This window comes from Camellia sinensis, chromosome 4 (genome assembly GCF_055761805.1).
Source record: "Camellia sinensis isolate YWXY chromosome 4, ASM5576180v1, whole genome shotgun sequence".
NCBI classification, from domain to species: Eukaryota; Viridiplantae; Streptophyta; class Magnoliopsida; order Ericales; family Theaceae; genus Camellia; species Camellia sinensis.
This window is the reverse complement of record NC_138964.1, coordinates 152039450-152056666: the sequence shown is the minus strand read 5'-3', so window position 1 is coordinate 152056666 and position 17217 is coordinate 152039450. Positions and strand designations below refer to the sequence as shown.

Here is a 17217-nt window from a genome sequence, read left to right as displayed (position 1 = left end):
GCACCCTTTTTGACCATTCGACCTAGTGCATTTTCGGATCCATAGTGACCATTCCAAACTAGGACAGGTTACTTACCCAATATAGGTTGTTTGAAGCCGCTGCGTGCGTAGTGAAACTGTAGATGTCCCCCGAACGCCCCGGGGGGAGGAACGAGTCCCTCCCGTTCCGTTCGATATTGGGCTCACTACAGCTCAGGACTCTGAAATTGTCACGGTTCTAAGTCTGAACCAAAGAGTCCAAATCCGGCAAATCGTTTTGAGAAAACAGATTTTGAAAGAAGTACCAAACATGGACTGCTTTGCCAGATACAGAGTCGCCACCTAAATGTTTTATTTTGGAGAAATTTAGGAAACCCTGACTCGTTGGCCTAAGGCCATGTGTCCGTCATCACCAAAGTTGCCTCGGCTCGGGAACTTGGGTACGATTGGGGAAGGTCACTTCGTGAGCACCCCCGCTCGCCCGATCAAAGATCGACCTCTACTAACCATGATATCTATTTTTGAAAACGTTATGCATTCTTATTCCGGTTATTAGCCTAGATTTACTATGTGATGCGCACGGCATACAAGTATAGACTGGATCGTCTGAATTGGAATAAAACATTTCATGTTTATTTTTTAAAGTGGTTTAATGGTGTTACCCGCAAGTAAGCTAAGACGTGGATTTGCCACCCTCGAGTGGGCTTAGAAAAACATGATTTTGCCACTATCTAGTGGGCTTAAAACACACATTTGATGAATTGTTCCAATTCAAATAACCCAACCTTCACCCACAGGCATTCAGGCAGCTATATCACATAAGCATATAACCTCATGGTAAGCATGCTATTCATGGCAGTCACTCACACACATGCAAGGATGCTAAAGCATAAAACTTACCGAGTACTCCAAGCCAAAACAGAAACTCATTAGAAATCCATGCATGATCCTAATTATACAGAAATGCCTAATGCAACACATGCAAAAATGCAACTATAGCAGGCTCGGCTATTCTAAACATGGCATATGAAATGCTATAGCTAACATGTATTCAATTTGGAATTTGAAAATACAATGCAGTTAGTATGATGCGCCGAGTCTGGTGCATGCAAAACAGATGAATGAATGCAAACATGCTATCATACTGTATGCTAATTGAAACATGCCCTAATCTAACCATCATAAGCTGGTAAATAAAAGGGAGAAAGACGTGGGGTTGGAAGACATACATCACACGCACGCACACTTATTACAGTTGTGCCATCGCGCAGAGGGTCCGAATAAAATAATGTACAGTCCCAAATAAATAGTACAGTCCAAATAATTACAAAATCCTAATTAATTAACAAATTAAACTAGGTAAGCTGTAAACTAGCATGCAAGTTAGGGACTGCTTTGACTCTTCTTCGGATGGTGAATGATGCATGCTCGGGTTGCCTTTGCACGGAAATCCACTGCGATGCCCCAATTAGCCTCTGTTTTGCAATGATTTCTTGGAAAGCGCACCAAGCCCCGGAAGACTGCTGATTCTTGATTTGCTGCAACAGAGAGCAGGAAAGGGGCATGGCAATGCATTTTCACAAATGTATGCATGCCTCGATCCTCGTGCCACCAATCACGCATCTCGATGCATGATGGCCGAGGAGTCGAATTGCACGACTCAATATGAAATGAATGCACATGTAAACACAACAAAACCTAAACTCCATCATGGATAATCCGGAGTGTCGGTGACTGGGAGTTGAGACACGTTCCGTTACTCGGAGTACGAAACGTACCTCGTTTCCCGTGCTCGGGCTAACTCCTATCCCAAGCACAATGCAATATGCATGACATGCATGAATGCAACTAATATACAACCTAGCATGCACAATGCTATGAGATGGCATACACAATGCATGATGTAACAAGGCATACGCAATGCTCTAACATACAACCTAGCATACGCAATGCTATGAAATGAAATGGCATACACAATGCAATATGGGCTTACACCAACATGAGTGGACCTCAGCCACACTCACATAAGAGGCCATGAGATGAAAATGAGACACTCAAGATGCATGCACGCATGCACGCAAATCGAGGACCGACCCTAAGGCATCAAATGCCACTCTAACAAGACATGGCAAGGCATGAAATATGATATGCAAACATGCAAATTTCAGAAGCGAAAGATGATGCAAAACAGCCCCGAATCATGGAAACATGGCACCCGATGCATGAAATGGTACGTGAAATGCAAAATTAGGCATACGCAATGACCTATAGCTATACAAAGCATGCATTATTTGATCATGAAGCATGAAGACAGATTTAAGGCAGTCCCAAAACAAGCATATTTACAGTTTTAAGCAAGGCCAAATAGTGAACACGAATGGGGCTAAGCTAGCATGCAAAAATGGCCCCGAAAGAGAGATAATGAAGCAAGTGGCAGCTGTTGGCTCCAAACAGATGAGGGCCTTTCAACAATGTTGAAGAGGGGCCCAAAATATGACCTTTTACAGTTGGTAGCCGAGCCAAAAACAGTACACAAGCATGCTCAAAATACTATACAAAATAAGGCCTAAAAAGAGGTCTAAACACAAGGAGGAAAAAGGAAACATCAAACAGCAAAAGACCCTTGATGAAACATGAAGAGGGGGTCAAAATAAGGCCATTTACAGTTCGGACCAAAGTCCAGAAACACAAACACAAGGGGCTAACAAATCATGCAAAAATGAGGCCAAAAGAGGGATATAAAGGCAAGTGGCAAATGGAAGTCACAAACAGTGATGAGTCCTTCGACAATGTTGAATAAGGGCTCAAAATAAGCTTCTTTACAGTTCGGACTAGAGCTCAAAACAGTTTACATATAGGCTTAAAATAATATGCAAGAAAATGGCATACAAAGGAGGTAATGAAGCAAGTGCAAAAAGGGAGTCTCAAACAGTGAGAGGCCCTTAAACAAACATGAAATAGAGCTCAAAAAAATGATATTTTCAGTTAGGGTCGGAGCCCCAACATGCAAGCATAAAGAGCTAAGATGTGAACAAAGAAAAGGGTCAAAAAGGGGAGAAGAGGACTTACCCTTGAAGACTAATCTTTGACAGCCTTTTGGACCAAGAAATGCTGCCTCCTAAGCTCTGAGAAGACCCTCCAAGCTGCTGGAATGGAGTGGTGGTGTGGTGCTAGGTGATGGTGAGGAAATGGTGTAAGAATCAAAGGTTTTTTTTAAGGCTTAGAGTAGAGAGAGAGAGAGAGATTTAATGTGAGAGCTCCAAACCAAAATTTTCTAACCCCTAAAACACAGTTGGGGGGTCTGTTATATAGACACAAGAGGGTGGAAAAGAGGGGGAAAAATGGGGGGGAAATGAAATTCAAATTTTCCCCCAAAATTGGCCTAAAAGGGAGATAAAGGGGCAAGTGATAGTAGGAGATCTCAAACCGAAGAGAGCCCTTCAACAAAGTTGAAGAGGGGCTCAAAATAAGACACTTTGTAGTTTATGACAAGCCACAAAAATAAATACAAGTAGGCCTAAACTATCATGCAAGAAAAGGCCTAAAAGAGGGGTAAAGAAGCAAGTGGTAGTAGGAGATTTCAAACAGCAAAAAGTCCTTAATCAAACATGAAAAGGACCTCAAAATATGACTATCCCAAGTTTGGGTCGGAGCCCAAAAATGCAGAATGAAGGTTCGGGAGCCAAAACACGCAGTTCGGGACCCCGAAAGTGGGCTGTTAGGCACCAGAAGTGGTGTCCGACCACGAAGTTGGTCTCTCGGACCGCAGTGTCCCTCAAAAGAGAGTAAATAAGATGCATGCCAAAAACTGGAGCAAACGGAGGTGGTTAAGTGGTCCCGAATCGAGGCACACGGCCAACGGCTCCGAAAAATCGGAAACCGGACTCCAAACGGGCAAAACGGCCTACGACCACGAAACGTAGCCTACGGCCACTGAGAGATGATCTACGAGACCTCTCCCTCCCTTCGGGAAGAGAAAACAGAGAAAACGGAGCCTGGTTCGCAAACCGAGGCAAAGCACAAAAGAGTCCGGAAGTCCGGAGGCAAGGCTCGCAGCCGAGACTCTGAAACTTCTGAACGAGCACAATATGCAATATCACCGAGCGCTCAACTGGTGACGTCTGAGTCTCAAGGTCGGTCAAAAAATGGGTTGTCTACACTAACCCATAATCATTACACTCTCCTCTCACAAAAAAAAGCTAAAAAGTCCTTCCCAAACCAAGTTTTTTAAACCAGGCTAAAATAGTCAAAAAAATCAAAAAGTCAAAAAGTCAACCCACTTCCCAAATGGATGCTGAATTCAAACCCCTTAATGCCACTGTCCCTACACAATCTATTACCTTAGTGGATTCTGATAAAATTCATATTGGGAGTAGGAGTGTAAAAATGACTCACGGTCCGTGAGTGATCCGAAGTCCATTTGTGGTCTAGGGTGGCTCTGACCCGATTAGATCCGGTTAGGTCCAGGCCCGAGCTCAGCCCGGGTGGGCCAGCCAAATTTACAACCCTAATTGGGAGTGACAGGAGGGGTGCATTATAATGATATATTTCTCTCACATACGTGTGGCCTTCAGTACAATACGGGAGTATATTAGTATACATGTTACACAAAATATCACATTAAAAAAATGCCACCTTGGTACCTCCCTTTTATCCTAACTATATTTTATATAACTGATACATCACGGGTAATATATCGCTCTTTACATTCATGTGGGTTTATGAGTGTAGGTTCCACATGTATGGACACTTATCAATCAGTTCTATTAATTAAACTTATTTACCTATCGGTCTTAATTGATACATTTATCACTATAAAAATAAAAGATTGATAAATTTATCACTATAAATTTATTTATAAAAATAAAATATTGATAAATTTATCAATAAAACTTAATAAATAATAAATCTCAAAAGTAGGACCTATTAATAATTTTTCTAAAACACTATTAGAATACACTTGATACATAAGTTGTCACTTCCTTAAATTTGACCTCACATTTTTCTAAAATGTGATTAAAAAAATAGATTCAGACTTAGTATTTATATGATTAGTAAATCATGCTAATACATTTGTTTCTTATATAAATGTGAGTTTCATAAATGTAAACTCTACAAGTGTAAAAGAGAAATATATTATCATTACGTATTCGTTATATAAAATACATATTACATCCGTATAGCTGACTCCTCACCTTCGTTTAATGTGGTAGAAAATTGTAGCTCTTGATTGTTTTATTTCATATACTATTTTGTTTGTATGTGGCTTATCTTTTCTCTATTTTTTTTAACATATATATTTTTCTCAGCAACTTCCGTCATGAAGACTGGGCTATACTTGTAAGTATTGCAAATTTAAAGAAGAGAAGACCATTCAGTGATATGAAACTACCTGCAATTGATCTCTTTTGTACTTTTTTTTTTTTTTTAAATTGTACAAATAAATATGTAATAGTTTTGTCATATCACACTGCTCTTCTTTTGTCTCTTTATTATAGATTTGCAAATCTGGACTACTTACTCCCCATGTTACTTTGCTCCCTCAACAACAGTATCAACAATTTTCATTCAAAAATGTTATTTATTATAAAAATTTATTTTAAATTTTATCTTAAAAGTAAGTGGATGAAATAGATTTAGATCATGATTGATTGGAATATATAATACGGAATGTATCCCTTTAACTGGATACAAGAATAAAGAAAATGGTAATGATACATTCTACTAAAAATGATATTTTAATGTACTACTAATGAAATGGCAAGCACTTTAAATTAAAAAAAAAAAAAAACAAGACACAAACAGTGTCTACTGTCACATCACTAGTGATACTTTTAGAACATCACTTTTAGTGGTCTCAAGCATTATTGATTTCCCTTATTCCATGAAGAAAATCCCTCTCTTATTCTAAGTAGAAAATCTCTCCCGTATTTCAAAGAGAAAATTTTAAATTATGAATTTTGAACCTTTTTATAATTTGAAAATTTTAAAAATAACGTAACAAAAAATATGAATGAAAATCAAAATATAATATGAATGTTCATAGTAAACAACAAACATACAACTAACTTTTGAAAAAACAAAACATATATTTAAATACAATATGAATATTCACAATAAACAACAAACATATAACTAACCTTCGAAAAAATAAAATTCATACCAAAATACAATGTGAATGTTTACAATTTATAATTAATATACAACTAACCTTAAAAAAAAAAAAAAAAACTTATACAATGTAAACATTTACACTGTAACGTGAAACCATAAAACAAAATTGAAAAAAATGAAAATCAACTATTTCAATTGTTCAGTAATAACAAAAATGATTGTTTAACTAACAAGTATAGTAACAAAAACAACAAAAATACAATCAACTTTTGAAAAAATAAAATTTATACCAAATTACAATGTGAATGTTCATAATATACAACTAATTTTAAAAAAATAAAATCATACTAATGTGAACATTCACACTGCAACGTGAAAACATAAAATAAAATTGAAAAAAAGTAAAAATCGACTATTTTGATTGTTTATTGATAACAAAAATGATTGTTCAACCAACAAGCATGGTAAAAAAAAATAATAAAATACAACTAACTTTCGAAAAAATTTTAAAATTAAAAAAAAAAAAAAAAACTCATACCAAAATATAATGTGAATGCTTACAATTTACAATTAACATACAACTAACTTTAGAAAAACTAAATTCATACCAATCTGAACATTCACACTGTAACATGAAACAAAATTGAAAAAAAAAAACTATTTTAATTGTTTAATGGTAACAAAAAAATGATTGTTCAAACAATAAGTATAGTAACAAATAACGAATAATATGTGAACATTCACATCTTGCAAAATATATAATTATATTCATATCTATATTTCAACACTTATTTATCAGATTTTCAAATAATATGAAATGTGAACATTCACACTGATTAACAAAAAAATAGAAACAGTGGCAGTAATAGAATGAAAAATCTAAAAAAAAAAAATCAATCACTCAAAAAACAAAAAAACAAAAAAATATCATTCACATCTTCATCTTCATCAACATCTTTATCATTGGCCTCGTTTAGGAAGTGGCTATTTTAGTAAGCTATTTGGCTATTTTAGTAGGCTATTTTGATTTCTGTGTTTGGGAAGATGAGATGGATTTTATTTGAGTTGTTGTATTGAAAAATGTGTTGAAATGATGTTTGAAATTAGAATGACAAATTTGTCCCTAAAAATATATTTTTTAAATTGCTATCAAGGGGTAAAATCGTAATTTATGCACTGATGGAACAATTTCTGGAGCTGACAGTGTAGGCTGTGCCTACGCTGCCGGCTGTGCAGCCTATATATATATATATTTTTTTTTTTTGAAAAAGCTTGCAACAGTGGACTTTTTGGCTAAATTTTCATTGTAGGCTATAATAGCCTCTTTAGCCACTTCCCAAATAGCACCATTATCACAATCATTAACAATCTATGTAATTTCACCATTCCACCAATCCAAATTAAACCAAACCCACCTTTGAAGAATATGTTTGTAACAAAATTAAGTAGGCATAACTAGACTTTAGACTTATAATAATAGAGAAACATAGAGTTTCGAACATAGAGCAACAATAGTCGAACACAGAACTTCGAACACAAAGTAATAATAGAGGAACACAAAGCTTCACCTCAACAATGGAGAAACATAATATTATTTCACCACCATGTGTAAACTAGAGTTTCTAAACCCTACCAAATAGAGAGTTTCGAAACCCAACCACAATGAAACAATACCACAAATGTAAATGAAACTAATCAAAAAAAAAAAAAAAAACGTGAATAATGATAACTACTAAAATAAAGGTAGTAACAAAAAATGAAATGTGTATATCCTTTTTTCATGAAATACATATCAACAATAGACATAAGGGTATAATAGTCCACAAACAATATAAATTAGGAAAAAAAGATCTCATGAAATAAAAGTATAAAAATCCTCAATTTGATAACAAATTTGAAAAATCCTAGATTTAATGAAAGATTTGATGCGAGTCCTCCCTAGAGTGGAGGTTTTCTCTTGCCTTGTGCAAGTTTATCTTCTCTCAGTAGGAGTTATGGGTTTGTCAATGTGGCGAGACAGTTGAATCTCTTATTGATCTTACTAGTATGTTAGATCTCACTTCTGTGGAGGATACTGTTGTGCGTCTTGGGGAGGAGTCTACAAGATTGATGACAAGAAGATCGGATATGTGTCTTATGGGGAAGCTCCTCACTCGACGGCCGTTTAACGATGATGCCATGAAGAGTACTATGCTATCTGTGTGGTAACCCACCAAAGGTATGCAGGTGCGAGCCCTTGGAGATAACTTGTTTGTATTCTCGTTTGGCCATGTCGTGGATAAACGGCGATCCATGTACACCTACCAATTCAACATAGATTCAAACTATTTTATCGAATCATGGATTCTACTTGTCCCCAAAACTAAATTATTATTAGAGAAAAACAATTTTTGCTAACTTCTTGATCCCCTTTTCTGGCTTTATCGTTTGTTAATCTCCTAGCTTAGTGTGAGATAGAGATAGGCATATCTTAACAATGAATGAAAGTGGAAGAAATGGAATTTATCCCCCTTTCTTTTTCTTTTCTGATGGATAAATCGCTCCCGGAAGGAATTCTATCTTTCGTACTATTTCTATTTTTTTTTATTATTCTATTAAATTAGAAAATAATAGATTTCTATATCTATCTATTTAATATAGATATATAATAGAAATAGAATGAATGGCGATTATAATGATTAATTCATGAATAACGAATAAAAAAAAATTATGAAATTCTGAAAAATAGAAAGAGACCTTGGGTCTAATCATACCATTCTATTATATTGACAATTTCAAAAAAACTGTTCATACTATGATCATAGTATGATGGCGGTCGGGCAAGTATGCCCCCATTGTCTAGTGGTTCAGGACATCTCTCTTTCAAGGAGGCAGCGGGGATTCGACTTCCCCTGGGGGTAAGACACTACGAAAGGAAGTTGATCATGGATTACCAATAAGCCTAATATGTCTACGCTAGTTCAAATCTAGCTCGGCCTAATAAATAATTCACCAATCTACCATGAGATGATATAACCCCTTGTCCTTCAGAAATACCTAATACGGAGGAATAAAAAAGAATCCAATTTTCTGCTATAACCCTTATTTCCCTGGGATTTGTAGTTCAATTGGTCAAAGCACTACCCTGTCAAGGCGGAAGCTGCGGGTTCGAGTCCTGTCATTCCCAGCGGATCCAATAAATACATCAATTCAACTCTCTCTTTTCTGTGAAAGGTGAGACAAGGGGCAGAGCAGGATTTTATCCCTCATGGGGTCTTTTTTTATTTTTTCTTTCACATTTCTCATCAAATTTGAATTTGAAAAATCGATTTCATTCAAATTGCACGCTGAGCTTTTGATCTATGTGTCCCAGTCCGAATAATCTAAGGAAAGAAGATAAAAGAAAGATAAAGATCAACCAAGGATCCCACCCTCTTAGCGAGGGAATTAATAAAGTTTTCCTTTCTATTTATTTGATTTTTATTGAATGGCCCGTAAACGTTCGATAAGCACCTTCTAATGTTGGATAAGATGGATCCAAATGTTCAACCGTTTGATATACGGTTGATATCGGTGCAATTATGGGTGCATGTTTACAACATTCCTTTGCTTTTTATAAATAAAGAGGTTGGCCAAATAGTTGGCAATTTTATTGGGGAATTTATTGATATGGGTTTTGATGATGGTGGTATTTCATGGGGCCGAACAATGCGGATTCGGGTAGCTATTGATGTTCGAAAGCCTTTACGGTGGGAAATGAAGCTATCTGTGTCCTCTACTACTCCTCTTTGAGTGGATTTCAAATATGAGTGCCTCCCAATTTTTTTCCATTTTCGTGGAATGTTAGGTCATAATGAGCCAAAATGTGATACAAAACTCTCATCTGTAGTCAGAGTTACGGTTGCGATGCTGCAGTATGGGGCCTGGTTGCGAATGGATAACTTCAAATTTCAGGGGGTTCGAAGAAATGCATCGATGGACAGAAGGGCTTAGGTTAGGCCTTCTACTGGACAGAGGACCCAGATGGGGATTGTTTCTGATCTGGTAAGTAAGGGAGCAAGGGCACAACGAAGTAGCTCGAAACATGGTGCTCCGGTGGCTGTGGAGATTGACTGGGATCGGGGTCGGAAAGGAAATGTTGGGAAAATTCTCTTGCCCGTGATTGATGGCGTTAGTCAAGGAGTTAATTTGAATCTTGCTACAAATCAATTATATAACCTATCTTCCCCATCATCTAATCTTTTTCAATTAGTGATTGAGCGGACGGTTAAGGACGAAGGGGGTACTGGGCTTGATAATTCTAGGGCTGGTTTGGGCCTAGGCGGAGTCAAACCCAATTTAGTTGAGTCACTTGAGATGGCCCAATTGTTTCGCCCAACTCCTAATGCTTTTATGGAGGATGGGGACAGCCCATTAGGTAGATCAGTGTTGCCTAAAACAAAATGGAAGAGGGCGGTTTGCCAACAGATGGGCCCACCGATTAATTGACCATATATTGTTGGGTCAAAGCGAGCAGTAGAGGAGGAGATACCTTATGGTGTAAAACAGAGTGATGCAAGTGGGGTTGGGAACATTGGGAAACGTTTGCGGGTGCATGAGAGTGATGTCCTACACCCACCATACAATATTTCAACAGTGGCGGCTGAGCCCCACTGATCCCAATGAATGTTTTATGCTGGAACTGCCGTGGGCTTGGGAACCCTTGGTCAGTTCGGTCACTTCAGCTTTTACTGAAGATGGAAGTTCCTGGGCTGGTTTTTCTCATGGAAACCAAACTCGATTTGAAACATATGGATGGGATTCGTCAAAAGCTTGGATTGGTAGGTGGATTTTATGTCAATTGAGTTGGCCTTATGGGCGGTCTTGCTCTATTATGGCCTAAGGGTATCCAGGTTAGTGTGAAAATTTATTCGGTTGCCCATATCGACGCATTTGTAGAGTTTGGCTTGGGAGACCAACCTTGGCGTTTTACGGGGTTTTATGGACATCCTGAAACGGTCTAAAGGAAGGATTCTTGGGCCTTATTGAGACGGTTTGAGGCGTGCTTCCAGTTGCCTTGGCTTTGTATGGGTGATTTTAATGAAATTTTGTTCAGTCGCGAGAAGTGTGAAGTGTTGGGCCGCAGTCAATCACAAATGGAAAAGTTTCGAAATGCTATCGAGGATTCACACCTTGCTGACATGGGTTTTGTTAGGCCACCTTTCATTTGGTCCAACAATCGAGGTGGGACGGCTTTGGTTCGGGAAAGGTTGGATCGTGGATTAGCTAATGATGCATGGCAGGTCTTGTTTTCCCATGCAAAGGTTTATCCTATGGCTTGCACCTCTTTAGATCATTTGCCTCTTTGTATTGACCTATGTGGGGATAAGGAACAACATCAATCTCGTGCTAGTAGCCATCGAATTTATCAATTCGAGGCTATGTGGCTACGGAATGCTAGCTGTGAGCAAGTGGTTGTCGACAATTGGCTGGCCACTCCTAATGTGGATGCTCGGGGTTTGGTATCTAATATATTCCCATGTGAGTTCTTCGTTGCGACGGTGAGACCGAAATGTGTTTGGGTGTGTAAAGAGACAGTTGAAGGAGAAAACTGACCACCTCACGAGATTGTTTACAACGTGTTCCAATTCTCCAGATGAAGTGGAAAAAACGAGTCAACTACGGTGCGACATTGATGAGACTTTAGAACGAGAATCAATTTTTTGGAGACAACGAGCTAGAGCTAATTGGCTAAAGGATGGGGACCGTAATACTTCTTTTTTCCATTCTAAGGCCACCTAAAGACATAAAAAAAAGAAGATTGATGGGATTGTTGATTCTAATGGGATTTAGCAAGAAGAGCATAGAGTGGTGGAGGACAATTTTGTGAATTACTTTCAGGAGTTATTTTCGGCAGGCGTGGGTTTAACCATGGACCCAGTGTTACAGTTGATTCAAGCGAGAGTTTCAGATCCTAGTGCTTCTCAATTAAGTAGACCTTTTTCTGAAGTTGAGGTCCATCATGCATTTTTTCAAATACATCCAACGAAGGCACCCAGGCCTGATGGTAAGCCTGCTTTATTCTTTCAAAAATTTTGGCATGTGGTGGGTCTTACCATGAGTGCTGTTGTGCTTGGGGTATTGAATGGAGTTGATGATATCTCACAGATTAATCATACATTTATTGTGCTGATTCCTAAAATAAAGACACCTAAGTATATGTCAGAATTTCAGCCAATTAGTCTATGTAATGTTGTCTACAAGATAATTGCAAAAGTGTTGGCCAATCGCCTTAAAGGGGTGTTGCCATCAGTCATTTCAAACACTGAGAGTGCGTTTATACTAGGCCGTTTGATCACTGATAATGCGCTGTTGGCTTTTGAAGTTTTCCATTTTCTTAAGCACAAGCGGAGGGGAAAATATGGATTTCTTGCATTGAAACTTGATATGAGTAAAGCTTATGACCGAGTGGAATGCCCATTTCTTCATCATATGATGCTCCAGTTGGGTTTTCTGCATCATTTTGTGCAGCTCCTCATGAATTGTGTGTCGATGGTATCCTTTTCAATTCTTGTCAATGAGAAGGCTTTAAGAATGTTTCACTCAACCAGGGGGCTCCGACAGGGGGATCCACTATCGCCATATTTGTTCACTATTTGTGCAGAAGGAATGTCGGCGCTTCTGTCACATGCTATGGCGGACAATCGGTTGTCTGGGATATCAATTTGTAGAGGTAGTCCATGCTTATCGCATTTGTTTTTTGAGGATGATAGTCTTCTTTTTGCGACCGCAAATAAAGATGAGGTGGGTGTATTGCGAGTTGTCCTCCAATCGTATGAGCAAGTGTCGGGGCAGAAAATTAACTTTCAAAAATCAGCTGTTTGTTTTAGTAAAAATATGTCCTTGGTTACTCAGCAAGTGATGACATCAATTCTTAAGGTGGGTTCTCTGGCACAGTATAGGAAGTACTTGGGATTACCATATTGTGTGGGGCATTCTAAAAGGACAGTTTTGGGGTTTGTTAAGGAACGAGTATGGCAACGATTAAATGGGTGGAAGGAAAAATCCCTATCGGTTGCGGGTCGCGAAGTCCTCATTAAATATATTGCTCAAGCAATTCCTACTTATATTATGTCTTGCTTTCGGCTACCTGATGGAGTGTGTAATGAAATTGACTCCATGGTGTGCAACTATTGGTGGGGACAAAAAAAGGAAGCCCGTAAAATTCACTGTACTAACTGGAAGCATTTGTGCAAATCTAAATTGCATGGAGGTATGGGATTTAGATGCCTTCAACAGTTTAACATGGCTATGTTGGCCAAACCGTGTTGGCACTTAGTGCAATGGCCTCAATCATTGGTCGCACGGGTGTTAAAAGCAAGGTATTTTTCTCAAAATTCATTCCTTGATGCAATAATAGGACGCAATCCATCTTTTCACTTGGAGGAGTATAGCGGGCTCTAGAAGTTTGCTAAATGTTGGGTTGCAATGGCGAGTTGGGAATGGTGAGAGTATCTCGATTAAGCACGATAAATGGGTTCCAAGACCTCATTCTTTTCAGATAATTTTGCCACCTTCAACTCTTCCGGACAATGCGAAGGTTAGTGCCTTGATTGATTCCCAAAATGGTGGTTGGCATGATGCGATTCTTACTCAACAATTTTTGCAAATGGATGTTGAAGCTATTCGACGAATTCCTCTTTGTCCAACTCTCCCTTCGGATAAATTGGTCTGGCATTATTCACAGAATGGAGAGTTTTCGGTGCGTTCAGCGTGTCATTTGTGTGTGGATATAGGCCTTTCGAAGGGCCATAGTGCCACCTCTAATGATGGAATGTCAAATAGGTAGTTCTGGAGAGCTCTTTGGCAACTTCATATTCCGAATAAATTCAAGATCTTTGCCTAGAAAATGTGTCTTGGGTTGTTAACGATGCGGGCAAATTTGAGGAAACGACATATCGTTCATATGGATTTATGTGCAGGGTGTAGAGTTGAGGCTAAAACCGTAGGCCATTGTTTTCATAATTGCTGGTTTGCGACACAAGTGTGGATGTCAAGCTCGATCTCTATGGTTCTCAATGCTACGCCTGCGACAAATTACTTTCAATGGGTTAGTACTATTATGGCCAAATATGATATGGAGTAGCTGAAGTTATTTATTACACTGTGTTGGCGCTTATGGAATCAAAGAAACTCAATTATATTTGAACATAAGTCAAGGACTGTGGATGAGGTTGTGGCTTTTGTTGAGAAGTACATAATAGAGTATGATCAAGCTTAACAATGCAGCCAAATTCCAGTGCATCGGATACGGTTATGCAGGTGGATTGTGCTAAGCGCGGGTGTCTTTAAATTGAATTTTGATGGCACGGTTCGGAAGGCCCAAGCCATTGCTGGTATTGGGATTATTGTTCGGGACAATAATTGGGCGGTTATTGCTTCTATGGTTGAGCGACTTCCTTATCTAGAGGATGTTGATTGTGTAGAAGCTTTGGGTGCGGTCAAAGCACTTCAATTGGGGTGTGATTTGGGATTAGGTAATGTTCAGCTGGAAGGCGATTTTCTAAATGTGGTGTCTGCAATCCACGGCAAGGTGGATAACTTTTCTTGTTATGGTCATTTCGTAGGTGTGGCTTAGCCGCCACTCTTGCATTTCCATTCCTCATCGGTCTCGCATAGTTATTGAGAAGGCAATTATCTGGCTCATTGTTTGAGTGGGTTAGCTTTAGATTTTGATTCACTACATATTTGGATGGAGTAGGTCCCCCCTTTTTAGCGGCGTTGGTGTTTTCTGAGGCTCCTTCTTCTGTGTAATTGTTTTTCCTATCTAAAATAATAAATAAAATAAAAGTATAAATATATAAGACTAACTATGTTATAATTTTTCTTGATAGACTTATTGGGTTAAAATACCTCTAAATAAGATTTATTAATAAAAAAAACCTTTGATAATATTATTGTATATAAAATAATATGTGAGTCGCATGTTAAGTATTATGCTCCTAGAACCACGCATGATTTTCCCCAAACAGATCCAGTCAAACACAGATTCTAGGACCAGCCTTTCTTCCCCTCCTTGTCCTCCGCACCCGGCGCACGTTAAAACAAACTACAACCAGATCTCACCACACAAATCCCCATCCATTGAATCCCACCACCCCCATCTCCACCACCCTCAACCCCACTCCTCTCTCTCTCTCTCTCTCTCTCTCTCTCTCTCCACCTAAAAGGGTAAGCCCAAACACACACACCCTACTCCATTTCCTCTTAAAACTAATCCCCACCACCACCATGGCACACCACACCACCCACCGGCGCAACTTAGCGGCTCTAGACCCCCCAAAGACATCCATGGATCCCACACACAAAAAGCAACCCAAATCCAACTCTACCCCCTTCACCACCACCACCACCACCACCACCACCACCACCACCACCACTACCACCAAACCCAAGCACCCAACAGACCTAGATCCCACTATTGCCTCCTCAACCACCATCCACAACATCTCCAAACAATTTTCAAAGCTATACACAAATCATCAACGCAGCTTAAAAAGACCAAACCCTCCTTCAAAACCCCAAATTGACAATACCCATTTCCAAGCAAAACCCATGTCTGTTTCTGCAATTGAAGACACCTCTACCAAACCCACCTCCAAATCAAACTACCCAATTAGAAAAACTGTGGCTGAGATTGAAAAGGATAAGCTAAGGGTTGCAATTACAGGGGTCATAGTCAAGAAATCAGCAAAGAAAGAGAGGGCAAAGAAGGAATTTCATGAGGAGCATGATACAAAGAGACCATCTGTTTCACTCTCAAGGAGTCATGATAGTGGATTGAAGATTGCTCATGAAGGGGATGATTTGAAAAAACCACCATTTTCACTGGCTGTGAGTGGTGGTATGCGGAGGTCTTTTTGTAATCCTCAGGCTGAGTTGGTTGATTTCTTCAGCTGTTCTGGTGTGAAAGTGGTCTCTGTTGATATGCCACCATTCATGCAAGTTCATGCTGTGGATTGTGCAAGAAAAACCCATGATAGCTTGGAAAAGTTCACTTCCAAGACCCTGGCTTTTACTCTCAAGAAGGTACTCTACTGTGTTTGGGCGTTTTTGCTTCAATTTGAGATGTGGGTTTTTTGATTAATTGATTGATAGGGTAGGGTAAATTACTCTATTGGTCCTTGTGATTTTAATTTTAATTTCAATTTCATTAATTTAAGCTTCACACTTTCAATTTACCATTAACATTTTGTAAAACTAAGACCAAATTAAAATTAAAACATACTATTGGGACCTTGGGGTAATTTATTCATTTTTCTGTTGTGGGTAGGAATTGTTAAATGTGCACTTGAGTTGCAGAGGGATTAACGTTGAAACACAATTGGAAGTGTGATGAAATTGAAATTATGGATCAAAGTGGAACACCTCTCAAACTGAGGGGACAGAGTAGTGTAATTTGCCCAATAGATTAATGGGTTTTGTGAATTTCTTGCAGGAATTTGATGGGGTTTATGGACCAGCTTGGCACTGTATTGTAGGGACTAGTTTTGGGTCTTTTGTGACGCACTCAGTAGGTGGGTTTCTGTATTTCTCAATGGATCATAAGCTCTATGTCCTCTTGTTTAAGACAACTGTACAAAGAGCAGATTGAAGATTGTTGAGGACAAGGAATTATTAAAAGCTTTTTGGTATACACAGGATTTTTGGAAAGCTCAAAAGCCTTAGCAGATGATGTTGTTGGCTTCCTTTGCCAGCTTGTACTTTGGTTTGAGTAGATGTAAGTGTACAGATGATTTTTACAAATAAGTCACATAATGTAAGACTAGACTTTTGTTTCTCGATCCGTGTCTCGTTACGTTAAATTTTTTATAGCACTTAAGACATATATATATATATATATATGTATTTTTATAACTGTGTGTCTGGGTCAGCAGCTTTGCGGAGTGTCGCACTTCGACTAATCTCAAGGATTTGAGCCGATCAATCAGGTAAAAACACAATGGTCCGCTAGTATCCGCTAGTAGCCAATTAGAGGTGAGATTTGAACCTAAAATTTAAAAAAAAGCATATTCTTAGATCTCTGATCTCTTGTCCGTGACTAATTAGTTAGGCTATCTTTACTGGTTCTCTTTTAAGAATTTTGAAAACCCACTTACTTTGGGC

At 38.6% G+C, this 17217-nt stretch overlaps 1 protein-coding gene across 1 annotated transcript; it reads left to right on the top strand.

Annotated features, from left to right (window-relative positions):
- The first annotated feature begins 15119 nt into the window (after nucleotides 1-15119).
- On the top strand, nucleotides 15120-16893 carry LOC114316911 (uncharacterized). Its single transcript, XM_028263608.2, has 3 exons — nucleotides 15120-16140; nucleotides 16550-16628; nucleotides 16753-16893. The coding sequence occupies exons 1-3, from the start codon at nucleotides 15343-15345 to the stop codon at nucleotides 16827-16829; spliced, it is 954 nt and encodes a 317-aa protein (XP_028119409.2). The 5' UTR covers nucleotides 15120-15342; the 3' UTR covers nucleotides 16830-16893.
- Nucleotides 16894-17217: the final 324 nt, after the last annotated feature.

Coding starts and splice junctions, on each gene's coding strand:
- LOC114316911 (XM_028263608.2), top strand. CDS start 15,343: ATGGCACACCACACCACCCACCGGCGCAACTTAGCGGCTCTAGACCCC. Junction 16,141..16,549: donor TGGCTTTTACTCTCAAGAAG/GTACTCTACTGT, acceptor AATTTCTTGCAG/GAATTTGATGGGGTTTATGG. Junction 16,629..16,752: donor TTTTGTGACGCACTCAGTAG/GTGGGTTTCTGT, acceptor TGGTATACACAG/GATTTTTGGAAAGCTCAAAA.